The 16,385-nt window shown below is 40.6% G+C and overlaps 1 protein-coding gene across 3 annotated transcripts in view; it reads left to right on the top strand.

Moving 5' to 3' along the window:
* The window catches only part of abtb1 (ankyrin repeat and BTB (POZ) domain containing 1), an 84,675-nt gene that overhangs the window by 47,855 nt on the left and 20,435 nt on the right, over nucleotides 1-16,385 (top strand). For all 3 annotated transcript variants that reach the window (XM_073072011.1, XM_073072010.1, XM_073072012.1), the window contains 4 exons: nucleotides 1,910-2,026; nucleotides 4,407-4,522; nucleotides 11,240-11,338; nucleotides 12,385-12,552. In XM_073072011.1, coding sequence (XP_072928112.1) covers nucleotides 1,910-2,026; nucleotides 4,407-4,522; nucleotides 11,240-11,338; nucleotides 12,385-12,552 — 500 coding nt within the window. The remainder of the gene's footprint in view (nucleotides 1-1,909; nucleotides 2,027-4,406; nucleotides 4,523-11,239; nucleotides 11,339-12,384; nucleotides 12,553-16,385) is intronic.

The following is a 16,385-nucleotide window of genomic DNA, read 5'->3' as shown; positions in this document are numbered from 1 at the left end:
AGGTTTGATGACACAAAGCCAACATGGATTTGTTAAATGCAATTGTGAGCAAGTAGGCTGATAGAATTTTTGATCAAATAGGAAATGATGAGGGAAATGCAGTTAATATTACAGTATATAATGTGAACCTTCAAAACACATTTAATAAGATGCAACATAATGGAGATGTCATCAAGATTGAAGGCATGGAAACGGAAGAGCTGTAGAGCGTGGATAGCATATTAGCTCCTTCTGCAGTTCTAAATTTGTAATACATTCTGTTTTGTAACTTGTACAAACATTTGTCTGTCAAAGCCCTTTGTAAACTTGAAGACCTTTTAAATTAATCTTTTTTAGTTTTCTACATTAAAGAGAATAATTTTGATTTCTGTTTTTTCCCTTTTTAATAGGCACCTTAAACTAGTGCCGTTCCAGTTGACTTTCTTAGACATTTTTACCAGTAATTCAAGATTCAAGATTGCTTATTGTATTTGTTTAATATACAAGTGTAAAGAAGAATGAATTGATTGTTACTCTGGATATGCTGCAGCATAAAAAAACACAATAAGCATGAAGAACACAATAAAAACACAATATAAATATAAAAGCAATCCTATAAAAGACAATGTACAAATAGCTTATATACAAGACTGATTGTACATACATAAAGTGATGCTGGATGATCTGTATGTGGTGGCGGTGTGTTGTAGGTGGGTAAGTTGTTGATCAGCCTGATGACTTTGGAAATGTAACTGTTTTTAAGTTACAAGAAACTCTATCACAATCCAGACATTTAAAAAAAGTTTTATAATAAATTTCTTGCTTTTGTATTTATGTTTATATTTATAAAGCCAAGAGACTCATAAATAGACATATTGATGAAAGAAAAATGGAAGACTATGTGGGAGGAAGTGTTAGATGGGTCTTAGAGTTGGTTGAAAGGTCAGTACAACATTGTAGGCCATAGGACCTGTACTGTTCTACATTATGTTCTATGTTATAACGCTGTGAGCATTTTTAAAATAACTTTACCAGCTCAGCATTTATCTTCAGCAATTTTCAAATCAAATCAAGTTTAATTGTCATTCAAACCATACATGGATACAGCTGAATGAGACAGCGTTCCTCTGGAGCCAAGGTGCAAAAACATACATGTGTATTTAAAATAGTGAGAAGGAAAAAAAGAACATAGTGACGTAAGACAACAAATTTTTAGACCAAGTTCCTGCAAATTGATGGTTCCTGGCAGTCCAGCCTGTAATTCCACTGATCCACCACTAGAAGCCCCCCACTGAGCCTGTACACCACACTGCAATGCAAGCCCGAGGACTGAGGCTTAGTCCAAGCTACAACCGAGGCAACACTGCAGTCTCGCCACCAAACAAGTGAAGCAGGTCTGATACAAACAATGTCCAACAGGGCCTTGCAATTGCAAAAGAAATGTCCAAGACAGTCACTCGTGGTCTCACTGCATGCTGCCTTCAAGCCAATTCGAAGGCACCAACTCCGGTGCCTCTGAGTAGAAAGCAGCAGCATGGTCGGCATCTAGGTCAGGCCTTCTGAACCAAATAAACGCTACCTTTTATTGTGATTACTGTAATTTGTTAACCCTACGTTGTATCGCTGCCACAAAGCAACAAATATTACAAATTATGTTAGTGACAATCTATATGCAGCTGAACTTCCAAGTTAATATTCCTGCGCCCATTTAATAATTTGCCATATAATTTATGCAGTTTCTAGTCATTTTACCTTGAACACTTCCTGTATTTTAATTAGTTGACTTTGTGTTTGCTCATTTGTGCAGTCTCTGTTCTCCTGGAGTGTTTGTATGGTTTTATTTAGTGACCCATCTTTTCCAAGTGAAGTTTAATTTTGATTCTCACTTTAAGTCATGTAACTGTTTTCTTGTTTTTTTTTGTTTCCACAGGCCGCCTAGACATTGAAGTGGAAAATGTGGAAGATTTTAAAATCTTGGCAAAGCAGTGCAAACTAGAAGAGCTCATCAGTGAAGTAGAAAGGAAATGCAAGAAAGTGTACGAGTTTGGTAAGTTCTTACAGTACAGGTCGTCCCCGAGTTATGAACGTCCGACTTACAGACAACTCGTACTTACGAACCAAGGAAGGAGAACGCTGTCCGCCATTTTAAGTTGTTGCCTTTGACACTGTGTTGAGTGTGTAACTTTGTATTTGGCTTAAATTTTTCTTAGCAAGATCCATCCATGGTGGCGCAGTGAGATCAGCGCCGGACTGGAGAATGGAGTTTCCCGAGTTCGATCCAGTGACAGACCGCTCCCATGCCGGGTTGATGTCGATCCAGTGACTCCTGTACCATCTGTGCCGGGGTGATGTTGAGCGCGCAACTCGACCTCGTAAAAAAAAACACTGCCACCTCCAGTTTAAATTCCCACGCAGAATATTGTGGAGGATCAAATACAGTACCCGAACCCAGCACAGCCCCCACTTGTCCCATTTAACCTGTCTCAGTGCGGACCTGGGGAATTCAGTGCGGTGGTCCTTAGGACCCAGCAGACCTCGGGAGCCGGCGGAGGACGGGACCTGCCGCCCGCAGTGTTTTTGTTCCATTGATTGGAAGAGATCACAATTGAAAATAAAGTGGAAATAATAAAGCATTTGGAAAGAGCTGAAATGCCCTCAGTCATTGGAAAAGCATTAGGCTACAGTTGGTCTACGATTGGAACAATTTTAAAGAATAAAGTGAGAATAATGGAGCATGTGAAAGGCCCTGCCCCGATGAAAGCTACAATTATTACTAAACAACGCAGTGATTTAATTATTGGAATACATATGTTTCTTAAATATTTTATATGCATGGAAAGGTAAAATATATACTATATATTAAGACAAACATTTGACTAACTGACGCTAAATAATACCAGATGTACTTGTTCCGATTTACGTACAAATCCGACTTAAAGACGGACTCAGGAACGGAACTCGTACGTAACCTGGGGACTGCCTGTATTCAATGTACTAAATCACTGAAATCTCCAAAACAAAATATGTTTCCTGTGGTCATAAGATACTGGAGGTCTATGTGGGAGGGAAGGATTAACTTGATCCTTAGCCAGAGGGTGGCGAATCAGTGGAATTTAGGCAAATGGTGGTGTATCTGGAATTCATTGGCTGTGAAGGGCAAGTCATTGGGTATACTTAAACAGAGGTTGATAGGTTCTTGATTAGTTATGGGGAGAAGCAAGAGAATGGGGTGGAGGTGGATAATAAATCATATATAATGGAATGGTGGAGAAGACTTGTTGGACCAAATGGCCTAATTCTGCTTTTATGAATTATAGTCTTATCTTTGAATCGGTTAAATGGTTGGCACAACATTGTGGGCTGAAGGGCCTGTACTGTGCCATACTTTTTTGTGTCCTATAAGCTTCCTTGGTTACAGAATCTGAAGATAAAGGTGGCACTTCATTACTTGCAGGATCTTCCCACGTGCTCTATAATTAATATATCACTGTTCTGTGATGTGGGAAGTGTGGCAGCTAATCTGCAGACAGCTCTATCCTTTATGTGATCAGTTAATTAAAGTCAAAGTCGACTTTATTGTCATCTGCACAGGTGCAATGAAAATCTTACTTGCAGCAGCGTCCCAGGCAAAGGACATCAGATAAGCAGCATTTTTGAGGAAAAACATAACTTAAACATAAATTGTACATGACTTTTTACTAGAAAGTACACAATTAAAATCAACAAAGTCTATTTTAGTTTGTGGTGAGGACATTTTTTCCCAGTGTTGGAGAATCAAGAACTCAGAGGCCATAAGTTTAAGGTGAGAGGGGAAAGATTTAAAAGAGAATTTGAGAGGCAATGTTTTCACACAAAGGGTGGCACATATGTGAATTGAGCTTCCAGATAAAGTGGTTGAGCAAATACAATAACTTTTAAGAGACAGTGGACAGGTACATGGGTAGGAAAGGCTTTGAGGTTTATGGGCTAAACATTGGTGAATGGGATTAGCTTGGATGGGACAAATTGATAAGCATACAATAGATGGGCCAAAAGGCCTGTTTCCCTGCTGTATTACTCTATAATTCAGTAGAAACAATCTTATAGCATGGTTTTAAAAAGAGCAATGGAGTAATTCCCAGTGTTCTGGTATTTATCCCACACCCAACATCACTATTGGAAATTATCTGGTTATTAGCACATTGCGTTTTCCTACATTACAAGTGTGATGCTACTTCTGAAGTACTTAATTGCTTTGAAATGAACATGAATGCAATATAAAAATAAAAATGAGTAAGGAATACTTTTTTTTAATTAGTTTTTCAAAACATTTTACAAATTAAAAACCCCAAATCCCAATGAGGAACATTAATACAGTGCAAAATTAAGCATACAGTAAGGAATACTTTAAGAGGTTGGTAGAGCGGTTGTATTTTTTTTTAATACAGTCTCTTCAAAACCTGGGACCTGGGTGAAAATCTTAACTTTGGAACCTCAAGAGAATTGCAGACTACAAGATGATTTGGCCATGCTTGCAGATTGTGCCCTGCCGCCTGAGCTCAGGGTAAGTCTTGTCTTATTAAAGTATATTTTGCAAAGGGTTTCAGAAGATTTTGAATGATTAATTTTTTCCTGAAATAGGGAAGGTTAGGAAAAGTTAGATTACAGATGTTGGAATAAATGCACTCTTTTGAGAGAGAGAGAGATATTAAATGACCAATTATCAAGGATACTGGCTTACAGTATCGGTGAAGGAAAAATTTATCTACACATTTGGAGTGCACATCCTGTAAAGATGGTGGAGGTTATTAAACTTTCAAAAGTGGATTGGATATATATTTGAAACAGGATTTTTTACAGGGCTATACTGCACTGCAATAGGATAGGAATTTTACTTGGTTAGTTCATTTGCTGATTTGGAACAGACACAATAGGCGAGTGAGGGGTGTGGGACAGGTGGCAGAGAAGGAGTTACAGAGGTGAGGGGTGGCACAGGTGCAGCCACAGCCAGCCCTGGGATACCAGGCAAGTTCATTTGATTTCAAACAATTAGTTTATTGATCATTACAGAAGGCCTCTCTGTGTTTCCCGCTACCCACTCTCCTCCTTTCTCCTTTTGCCAACCATGATATCCCTCTGTCCCTTCCCCCTTTCCCACTCTCAGTCCACAATAGAGATTCCTATCAGAATCAGGTATATCATCACTCACATCTGTCATGAAGTGTTTTTTTTTGCAGCAGTACACTGCAATACATAAAATTACTACAGTACTGTGCAAAGGTTCTAGCTATATATGTGCCTATGACTTTGGCACAATACTGTAAATGGAATAAGTATTTGATATAAAAATATAGAATATGTTCATGCCATCATTTCTTCTCTCTTAGACACACAAATGGCTTCAAGTACAGGAATCTAGAGCAACAAACAATCTGCTGTAAGAACTCAGCAGGTTGAGCAGCATTTCTGGGAGGAAAGAAAATGTTGATGTTTTGTGTCAAAACTCTGCAAAAGGACCAGGTTGTCATGCATGGTTTCAACTGGAAATGTCAGTTCCTTTTCCTCCACAGATTATATGCTTCAACAAACAGCAATGGGTTAAATATTTAGGTAGCTGATTTTAATGAACTGAAGGGTATATATTAATTAGAAAACTAGCTTCCGCAATTCTTCAGGTGGTGTCACAAGACCTTTTACCTCACCTGACTGCTTACATGGGGTCTTGGCTTGACATGTTATTCAAAAAATGGTCATTTTGAAAGCACAGCTGTTTCATTTCAGAATCAGGTTTTATATCACCGGCATTTGTCATGAAATTTGTTAACTTATTGGCAGCAGTACAATGCCATACAATATAAAATAGAAAGAAAATAATAAATAAATAAATAGATAGATAGATAGATAGATAGATAGATAGATAGATAGATAGATAAACTGGTCACTGTAAGAATGTGTGTGTGTGTGTGTGTGCCTGTGTGTGTGCGTGTGTGTGTTTGTATGTGTGGGTTTCTATATATATATATGTATAATATATGTAAGATAGTTAAAAATAGTGCAAAAACAGAAATAATAGAAGTGAGGCGGTGTTCATGGGTTCTGTGTCCATTTAGGAATTGAATGGCAGAGGGGAAGAAGCTGATCGTGAATCACTGAGTCTGTGCCTTCAGGCTTCTGTACCTCTTTCCCAATGTTAACAATGAGAAAAGGGCATGTCCTGGGTGCTTGACTGCTCCTTTCAACGGAAGCTGCCCGACCTGCTGAGTTCATCCAGCTTGTTTGCACGTGTTTATTTGACCACAGCATCTGCAGTGTACTTTGTGTTTACATGTCCTGGCTGATGGGAGTCCTTAATAATGGACCCTGCCATTCTGAGGCACTGCTCCTTGAAGATGTCTTGGATCTTCAGTACTGTTCATTGCTCACTGGGACATCAGTCCTGATGTTACATAGCATAAAGAACATAGAACAACTCTTCAGCTCTAGTCTGCGTCAAAGTATTAATCTGCCCAGTCCAATTGACCTGCACCTGGACCACAGCCCTCCATACCCCTCCCAGCCATGCACATTTCCAAATTTCTCTTAAATGTTGAAATCAAAACCACATCCACTTGCGCTGGCAGCTCATTCCACCACACTCTAAGTGAAGAAGATTCTTCTTCATGGTCCCCTTAAATATTTCACCTTTCACTCTTTACCCATGTCCTCCAGTTCTACTCTCAGTCTACACTTTTTGTAATTTTGTATACCTCTGTCAAATCTCCCCTTGTTCTCCTACGCTCAAGAGAACAAATCCTAACCTACTCAACCTTTCTCTATAACTCAGGTCCTCAAGTACTGGCAACATTCTTGTAAAATTTCTCTGCACTCTTTTAATCTTACTGATACCTTTCCTGTGGGTAGTTGACTACAACTTCACACAGTACTCCAAGTTATGCCTCCCCAATGTCTTATACAACTTCAACGTAACATCTCAACTCCTGTACTCAGTACTTTGATTTATGAAAGCCAATGTGCTAAAAGCTCTTGTTATGACCCCGTTTGCCTGTGTAATATGCCCCAATATTAAGAAAGTGTCTGAGAAATTTAATTTTCTGAGTGAGTCCAAGAAAATTGCTTCCATTCATCTCATTTGGTCACCTAGGTCATTTTTTCTGTTGTAATTCCAAAGAATGTGAGGGGATCTTATCAAAACATATAAAATTATGAAAGGAATAGTTAAAGTTAGAGGCAATGAAGTTGCTTCCACGTATATAAATGAGACGAGAACCAGGGGATATACTCTCAAGATTTGGGAGTAGATTTAGGACAGAGATGAGGAGAAGTTGCTTTTCCCAGAGAACAGTGAATTTGTGGAATTCTCCGCTCAGGGAAGCAGTAGAGACCACCACATTAAATATATTTAAGGTCCAGTTGGATAGATTTTTCAGATACAGATTAAAGATTGGCTTTATGTGTCACATGTTCATTGAATCATACAGTGTAAAGCGTTCCTTTTGTGCAAGTGAAACCACACTTCAGGTGCCAACATAGCATGCTCACAACTGACTGACTGGATGTCTTTGGTTTCTGGAGGAAACCAGAGTACCTGAAGGAAGTGCACACGGTCATGGGGAGAACATACAAACTCCTTGCAGACAGCGGCTGGAATACCAGACAGTGATGCAACCAGTTAGAATGCTCTCCACAGTACATCTGTAGAAGTGTGCGAGTGTCTTTGGTGACAATTGGCAGTTGTGGGAAAAGGCTGGTGTGTGGAGTTGAGTCCATGGCCAAATCAGCCATGATCTTATTGAACAGAAGAGTGGTCTTGATAGGCCAGGTGGCTGACTCCTGTTCCTGGTTTTGTGTTCTTGTTCTATAGACATGAGTATCTGCACTTCCAAATGAAATCATAGAGCAGAGAAACAGGCCTTATGGCTGACAATATCCATGTTGACTATCAAGTACATATCTATCTAAATTCCCTTTACAAGGACTTGGTCCATAGTTCTTTATCCCTTGACAATTCAAATTCTTGTCTGGATGCAAGTGTTTTCAGAGTACCTTTCTTCACAAACTCTGCCATTGTTTCCGATTACTCTCTTTTTTGCAAGAACTCTTTCTCTGATCCCCTCTAGCATAGCAGTTAGAGCAATTGCTGTACAGTGCTAGACCATAAGACATAGGAGCAGAATTAGAGCATTTAGCCCATCAAGTCTGCTTTGTCATTCCATCATGGCTGATTTATTATCCCTCTGAACCCTATTCTCCTGCCTTCTCCTCTTAATGATTCAGGCCCTAACTACTCAAGAATTTATAAACCTTCACTTTAAATATACCCAATGACTTGGTTTCCACAGATGCACCCTGCTCCCCCAGCTAAAGAAATTACTCCTCATCTCTGTTGTAAACAAATGTCTTTCTATTCTAAGGATATTCCCTTTGGTCCTAGATCCCCCCACTTTAGGAAGCATCCTCTCCACAACCAGTTTATCTAGGCTTTTGAATATTCAGTAGGTTTCAGTGAGATCCCTTTCACCTTATTCTTCTAAATTCCAGTGAATACAGGCACAAAGCCATCAAACACTCCTCATACATTACTGTGAAAATCTGACTTTACAAAATTTCTCCCATATAATTCACAGCTTTTTTCTAGCTAGTAATGATAATAAAAAATGTCATGGTATTCATTAGTAAAAGGATACAGAATATATATCCATAATGGAGACTCCAGACTGATAAAAAAAAGTGCATTAATGAAGTTAAAGAGTTTATAAATGTTTTGCTGATTCTTTTTAAGTATTAGCAAAATAACACTTGTCTTGTCAAGTACTTGTAACCGCAATGAAATACGTTGTTCTAGCAGTTTAAGCTTGATCTTGTTTTTTAATTAACTTGTAGTTGAAACCGTCTGAACTGTCTAAACTTGTTTCTGATATGTGATTAACTTATGGGTAGAATCGCTGTCTAGTACAATGAACTGCTGTATTATTAGTAACTTTGAGGGGAACTGATAACGGGGAACTGATTCAGCATGACGGTTAATGATGTTATAATCACAATGAGTGTACCTTGTCCAAGTCACATACGCAATGGCTATAAAATAAGCTGTATCTGTAGCACAATCAGAGATCCAGGGAAGGTCCGGTTGGTAAGAGGATGACTCTTGCCTACTGTAGATCTCGGATCTCTCACCGGCTGAAGATATAATAAAGAGGAAACGGTTGGTTGAAATGATACGGTATCCGATTTGACAATTCCACATTTGGTGCCGTGACTCAGATCCTGATATAGGGAACATCCCTCTGGGCTGAATAAGTGACTGAAGACTTGAGTCGGACAGCAATTAGGTAGCAGGGCGCCTTGAGGTACATTTTTACCTACGCCTGCCCCTTGCCTCTGACCAAGTGCTTGGCCCCTCACCCATGGAGACTGGTGCCTTGACAGGATCAAACGAACTAACCGGACACAGGATTTAAGGTAAGCAGTTGTCTCTGTAAGGTTGCTGCAGGTGACATTGGCTATTCTGAATTACGCTCAGAAGTGGGCTTCGAGCCCTGGTCGGGAGAAGTGGTCGCCGCTGCCCGACGAATTCAGTAAAGGGCTGTGCATGCCCCAGGATGTGGCCGGTTTAAATTTGATGTTAAGGATACGAGGCTGGCAGCCCGGTAAATTTCTCACCTCGGCAGCAGAATATGTCCGTTTGAAATTTAATGAGACAAGTTCAGAGAACCCTCCCCTCCAGAGTACGTGAGAGTTGTTTTTTGTGAGTATTGACGGAAAACAGGCTAGCAGTTTTCGTGAGAATTAAAGTCTGCGAGTGACATTGGATATTCTGTATTGTTCCTTAAGAAAGAGTCGGGACTGGGGACCCCGGTCAGGAGAAGCGGCCACCGCTACCTGACGAATTTGACCATTATCAGCTGCCTCCTGATAGTATGGCCAGTTGAAATTGATTAAGGGGGAGACAAGCTGGCTAAATTTCTCACCCAGTGGCATAAATAAGAACAACTGGTAATATAATAAGGGCAATAATGGGACAGGCCCTTGATACAGCTGGAAAGGGACTCCCCTGCAGTCTATGTGTGAAAGAATACCAGATAAGAAAAGGACCTCCGGATGTTAAGTGAAGCGCTAACAAAGAAACTAGGGAAACAGTGTGGCCACCAGGGGAAACTTGCAATATAACCCCTCGTGAACAAGCAGTAAATTTAAATTGGAAAAAGAACTGCAGTTAAAAAAAAATGTGGAAATTATTGATTAAAGAATGGAAAGATAAAGCTGATACCAAATGAAATAATACTTTACTGGTCAAATACAGAAACAAAGAAAACAGGCAAAGGCAGATATGAACAGGAAGGTTTAGATGGGCACGAGATCTAGGACAAATACGGGATCTCAAACCCATGTCTAGCATACTGACCCTGTTTGAGGATAGTGACCACCCACCGTATCCCCCAGCTTATCAGGGGCCAAGCGCACCCAGTGCTCCTGAACCCCAATCCACCCAGTACTCAGATACGGTGGCTACTTGGGTGAAACAGCGGCAGCAGGGAAGGGGAGGCTCTCTATACCCTGAGATTCGGGAAGGGAATACAGAGGATTATTCCGAGACAAGGAGGGAAGAATCCAATAAAACCCCAGAGTTAATGGCTCCACAGAGACAATCGCCCACCCGAATCCACGAGTAGCCCCCAGTAATTCCTGTGTACACAACCTGGAAGCCTCAGGAAATGTTAATGATCATTAATCAGGCCCCAGATAGAAATGAAAAACCGACACAGTTTGCTCAGTAGGTCTGCAGTATAACGCGACCCTGCAAAATTTATTTGGTCTCTGCTGCATGATGAGGGGTGGAAATGGAAGGCAGAATCGAGATACCAAGCCTATCAGGAGCTACAGGCGGGAATCCATAATGAGAACGAACAGACAATCGGGAGCGGCACTGAGGCAGGAGACCAAGCCTCTAATAAGAGACTGTAGATGCTGCATTCGAGCATTTTTACATCTCTGGTTGAAACCCTTCATCTGCACTGAAAGGTAGAATGGTGATGGTCAGTAGTTTAATTACGGGGAGGATTAAGGTGATTGTTCAGTGGAATGAAAGAACTATGGGAAGTGTGTGAAATACAATACGGGTCACTATGGGAAACGGATATTTCTGACTTTGGAGAGATCAGTTTATGGACAGTTCTCAGGAACCGGAGTCCTTACATGCCCAACCACTGTCTTTATAAGCATTTCTGCTTTACTCTTCTTCTAAATAAATGTTTTTAATCTAATCCTGCTCTTCCACTTACAGGTTGGATTTGGTGAGCTACCTTTCGACAGCACAGACAACTTCAGCAGCTACCCAGACCTGAGCTTCAGAGTTGAAGGCTACATCTTCCTTTGTCATAAGGTCTCTATGTTGGTGTTATTTTATAAAGCTAACAGCACAAACCAGGCCCATTGCCTCACTGTGTGCACTGACCATCAACCATCTATTTACACAGATACACTATTAAACCAATTTTGTGTTTCATTTTCCATACATTCTGATTAACTCTCTGCAGATGAGTTAGAGTCGTACAGCATGGAAGCAGGCCCCTTGGCCCAACTCTCCCATCCTGACCCTGCTGCCCAGCAAGCTAGTCCCTCTTGCCTGCATTTAGCCCATGGCGTTCTAAACCTCTCCTAACCATGGACTGTACTTACTTCAATGGCTTTTAAATTTGTTAATATGCCAGCATCAACTACGATTTCTGGCAGCACATACCACCCTTTGTCTGAAGAAGCTTCCCCTTTTAAATCTCTCCCCTCTGATCTTAAACCTAAGCCCTCTTGTTTTTAATGCTCCTAGTGATGAGACCTCAGTGGTGGCAGGGTATTTATTAGTCTCACAGCCTGAGGGAAGAAGCTGTTACCCAGAGTGGCAGTTCTAGTCCTGATGCTCCTGGACCTTCTTCGTGGTGGTAGTGTGTCAGAGAGATTGTGGGATGGGTGGCAGGGATCCTCAGCAATGCTTCAGGCCCTTCTCATACAGTCCTTCTGGTTAATATCACAAATAAGGGGGAAGGAGACCCCAGTGTTCTTCTTGGCAGTTTTTACTATCCTCTGAAGGTTATTGTGGTCCGTTACCTTTCAGCTTCCATTTTTGATGCTCAGAAATCATTAAATAGTAATTTGTTATATGTCAAATAGACCTATTTAAATGTTAATAAGAAGTTACATCAAGAATGTTACAATTATGTTGTAAAAATTTACAACACAGACCTGGTTATTCAGCCAATGTTAGCCAAAAAAACTTTCAAGTTAAACATCTAAAATTCTGGAGGAACTCAGCAGGTCAGGTAGATCTTTGGAGGGGAATAAGCAGTTGATGTTTTGGGCCAAGATGCTTCATATGGATTGCATAGTCCTGTGGTGCACAAGGTTTGACGCTGATCCTTTATTTTGTGCTTGCAGGCATTTTTTTGCAGTCGTAGTGATTATTTCAGAGCACTTTTGCAGGACCATTTCTCTGAGAGTGAGCAGCTTCAGAGTCAGCCCAGTATTCCCATGGTGACACTGCACAATGTGACAGAAGAAATCTTCATTCGAGTCCTCTACTACATCTACAGTGATGAAACCGAGGTAAGATAGGGTGCACATGTCAACTGATTCAGATTTACTTATCGCATGAGCATTGAAGCACACAGTGAAATGTGTTTGTGTTAACAACCAACTCATCTAAGGATGTGCTGGGGGCAACCCACAGGTGTCGCCACACATTTTGGTGCCAACAAATCATGCTCAGTCTTGTTGAACGGTGCTCGGGCTTGATGACACAACATCACCAACGTTGTGTCAAGGGAATGGGATGAAGTAAGAACAGACATTGCTGGATCTTCTTAGCAGGCCAGCAGCATCCATGCATTTTGAAGCAGTTAACATTTTAGTTTAATGATCATTCATAAGAACATGGTGTGTTAATTCTGTTTCTCTGTAAGGATGCTACTTTTTCTGCTTGATATTTCCAGAGTATTCTTGTTTTTATTTAAGATTTCCAAAATAAACACTTTTTTGCAAATATACAGTAAATCTCTTTTCAGAATTGATGCTTTTGTTCAAAGTTTAAGATTCAAATTAAGTATTATCTAAGTACATATACGTCACCATATGCAACCCTGAGATTAATTTTCTTGTGGGCATTCACATTAAATACAAAGAAACACAATAGAATCAATGAAAGACCTCATACAACAACGACGGACAAACAACCGCTGTGCAAAAGACAAGAAAGTGCAAATACAAAAGGAGAAAAAAAAATAAGTATAAATTTTGAGAACATGAGGTGAAGAGTCCTTGAAAGTGAGTCCAGAGGTTGTGGGAACACAGTTCAATGATGGGGCAAGTGAAGTTGAGAAGTTATCTCTTATGGTTCAAGAGGCTAATGGTTGAGTGGTAAAAGCTATTCCTGAACCTGTTGATGTGAGTCCTGAGGCTCCTGTACCACCTTCCTGATGGCAGCAGTGAGAAGAGAGCATGGTCTGGATGGTGGGGGTGGGCGGGGTCCTTGATGATCGATACGACAGCGTTCCTTGTAGATATGCTGAATGATGGGGAGGGCTTTACCTGTGATAGACTGGGCTGTATCCACTTCCTTTTGAAGGCTTTTTTGTAAAAGGGAGTTGGTGTTCTCATACCAGGCCGTGATGCAACCAGTCAATATACAATCCACTGCACATCTATAGAAGACTGTCACAGTTTTGAATGACGTGCTGACCTTTTTGTCTATTTACTGCAGTGGTTCTCAATCTGTTTTATGCCATGAACCCCTACTATTAACCAAGGGGAATGTGGACCACAGGTTGAGAACCCCTGATCTACGTTCATCTCACTTGCCTTCTTTAGGACTGTATCTTTCTATGTCTTGTCTACTTAAGTGTCTGTGTAAATATCTCTTAAATTTAGTAATTATATAAACTCTACGGTCATCATCATCATTATGTGCTGTATGACGTAGGTGATATGCACCAGCTACACGTTCTATCATCCATCACCTGCTCCCATGGCTTCATGTGACCCTGTTCAGGGGGCTAAGCAGGTGGCACACATTGTCCAAGGGTAGCCTGCAGGCTAGCGGAGGGAAGGAGCACCTTACACCTCCTTTCATTAAGCCATGATGGAATGGTTGAGCAGCTTCGATGAGCTGAATGGCCTAATTCTGCTCCCATGTCTTACGGTCTAATGGTCCTTTGGTAGACACGTATCTCCATCCTGCTATCCAAATTCCCATGGTAGCAGGTTCTAAATATTAACCAATCTGTCTGAAAATTAACTTCACCCCTAGATCCCCTCTAAAATTCCTTCCGCTCACCTTAATCTATGACCTCTTGCTTTTGATATCCCTCCTCTGGTTATGATCATACTAATATGGTTATCATACTACCGTGGTTATCTGTCATACTATGTACACCTGTCATAATCCTGCATGTTTTTATCAAGTTGTACCTCAGTCCTTGTCAGTTGAGGGAAAACAAGCCTTCCCTCTCCGAGCTCTCCCCATAACTAAAGCCCTCCAGTCTAGTCAACATCCTGGTGAATCTTTTCTTTTAAAAGAGCTTTTTTTTTAACGATGTGCTCTTATTTGTTGCATGTTACAGTACATTGAAACATATGGTGAAATGAGTTGTTTGTGAAAACGACCAACACAGTTTTGCAGATTAGATTTACAAGGACGTTGCCTGGATTGGAGGGTGTACCTTATGAAAGTAGGTTGAGTGAACTTGGTCTTTTCTCCTTGGAGTGACGGAGGATGAGAGGTGACCTGACAGAGTTGTATAAGATGATGAGAAGCATTGATCGTGTGGATAGCCAGAGACTTTTTCCCAGGCTGAAATGGCCAACATGTGGGGACATAGTTTTAAGGTGCTTGGAAATAGGTACCGAGGGGATGTCAGGGGTTAGTTTTCGCACAGAGAGTGGTAGGTGCATGGAATGCACTGCCAGTGGCAGTGGTGGAAGCGGATACAATAGGCTCTTTTAAGAGCCTCTTAGGTACATAGAACCTAGAAAATAGACGGCTATGTACTAGGGAAATTCTAGGCAGGTTTCTAGAGTAGGTTACACAGTCAGCACAAGACTGTGGGCTGAAGGGCGTGTAATGTGCTGTAGATTTCTATGTTCACAGTAGGAGAATGTGCTGGGGCAGGCCACTAGTGTCACCATGCATCCAACACCAACATAGCATGCCCCACAACTTATTAACCTTAACTTGCACGTCTTTGGAATATGGAGGAAACCTGAACACCTGGAGGCAATCCACGCCATTACTGGGAGAATGTACAGATTCCTAACAGAGAGCAGTGGGAATTGAACTGGCGATACTGCACTGTCCTCGCTACGCTACTGTGCCAATCTCTTCTCTGTACTCTCTCCCGCACAATTCCATTTTTATTGTTGGCATATTTCACTGAATTTTAAATAATTTTGGAAGAATCTCTAACAGCTCCCCAAGGTATGATGAAATGTGTGGTAGGATGTTTATTATTCATTGATGAGTAAATAAATTAGTTCTCCTGAGATCCCACACTTAATTAGATTTGCATTTGTAAAATAGAGGAGGGACTTGTCACCATCTGTGCAGAATATGGGTTTTAATAAGTTAAATTGAGGCACATATGTAAAAGAAAGCTTTCTATTGTCTTACACTGCAGGTACATTTTTTGGTAGTGAACCTGATAAAATACTCATGTGTTTTGTTCAAAATCACCTTCCACATTTGATTCCACAACCTTTCCAGAGCCTGCTGATATGATAAATTGCTGATTTATTTTCATATTCTAGTGTAACAAGATCTTTTGTAAGCAGAGTGGAGCCAAATGACCTTCAGTACTGTAGAATTTTCTGAGTAGGAATTTGTCCATTGATTCACAACTAAATTTATGGCTGAATTTCACCTGTTTCTTGTCCTCCCAATGTTTAAAGGAATAATTGAAGGAATGGTTGATACTCTATCAGTTTAAAGAAGGAGATAACATTTATATAGTGCCTTATATAGAAAGTGTCCACAGCATGAGTGATTGATAAGTTTGTGGCCTAAGGTAGAAGGAGATGAGTTTATGCAGTTCAACTCTTTAAGTGATTATGCAGAAAGTTTGAAGTTAATAACTCATCTCCTTCTACCTTAGGCCACAAACTTATCAATCACCCTTCGTAAATACTTACTTAAGTGGTTGGTAAGTTGATGGAGAAGATCCTGAGAGGCAGGATTTATGAACATTTGGAGAGGCATAATATGATTAGGAATAGTCAGCATGGCTTTGTGAAAGGCAGGTCATGTCTTATGAGCCTGATTGAATTTTTTGAGGATGTGACTAATCACATTGATGAAGGTAGAGCAGTAGATGTAGTGTATATGGATTTCAGCAAGGCATTTGACAAAGTACCCCATGCAAGGCTTATTGAGAAAGTAAGGAGGCATG

The sequence above is a fragment of the Hemitrygon akajei genome, chromosome 19, assembly GCF_048418815.1.
Source record: "Hemitrygon akajei chromosome 19, sHemAka1.3, whole genome shotgun sequence".
Classification (NCBI taxonomy): domain Eukaryota; kingdom Metazoa; phylum Chordata; class Chondrichthyes; order Myliobatiformes; family Dasyatidae; genus Hemitrygon; species Hemitrygon akajei.
Note: the sequence above shows the minus strand (reverse complement) of the source record. Positions and strands in the feature narration are given on the sequence as shown.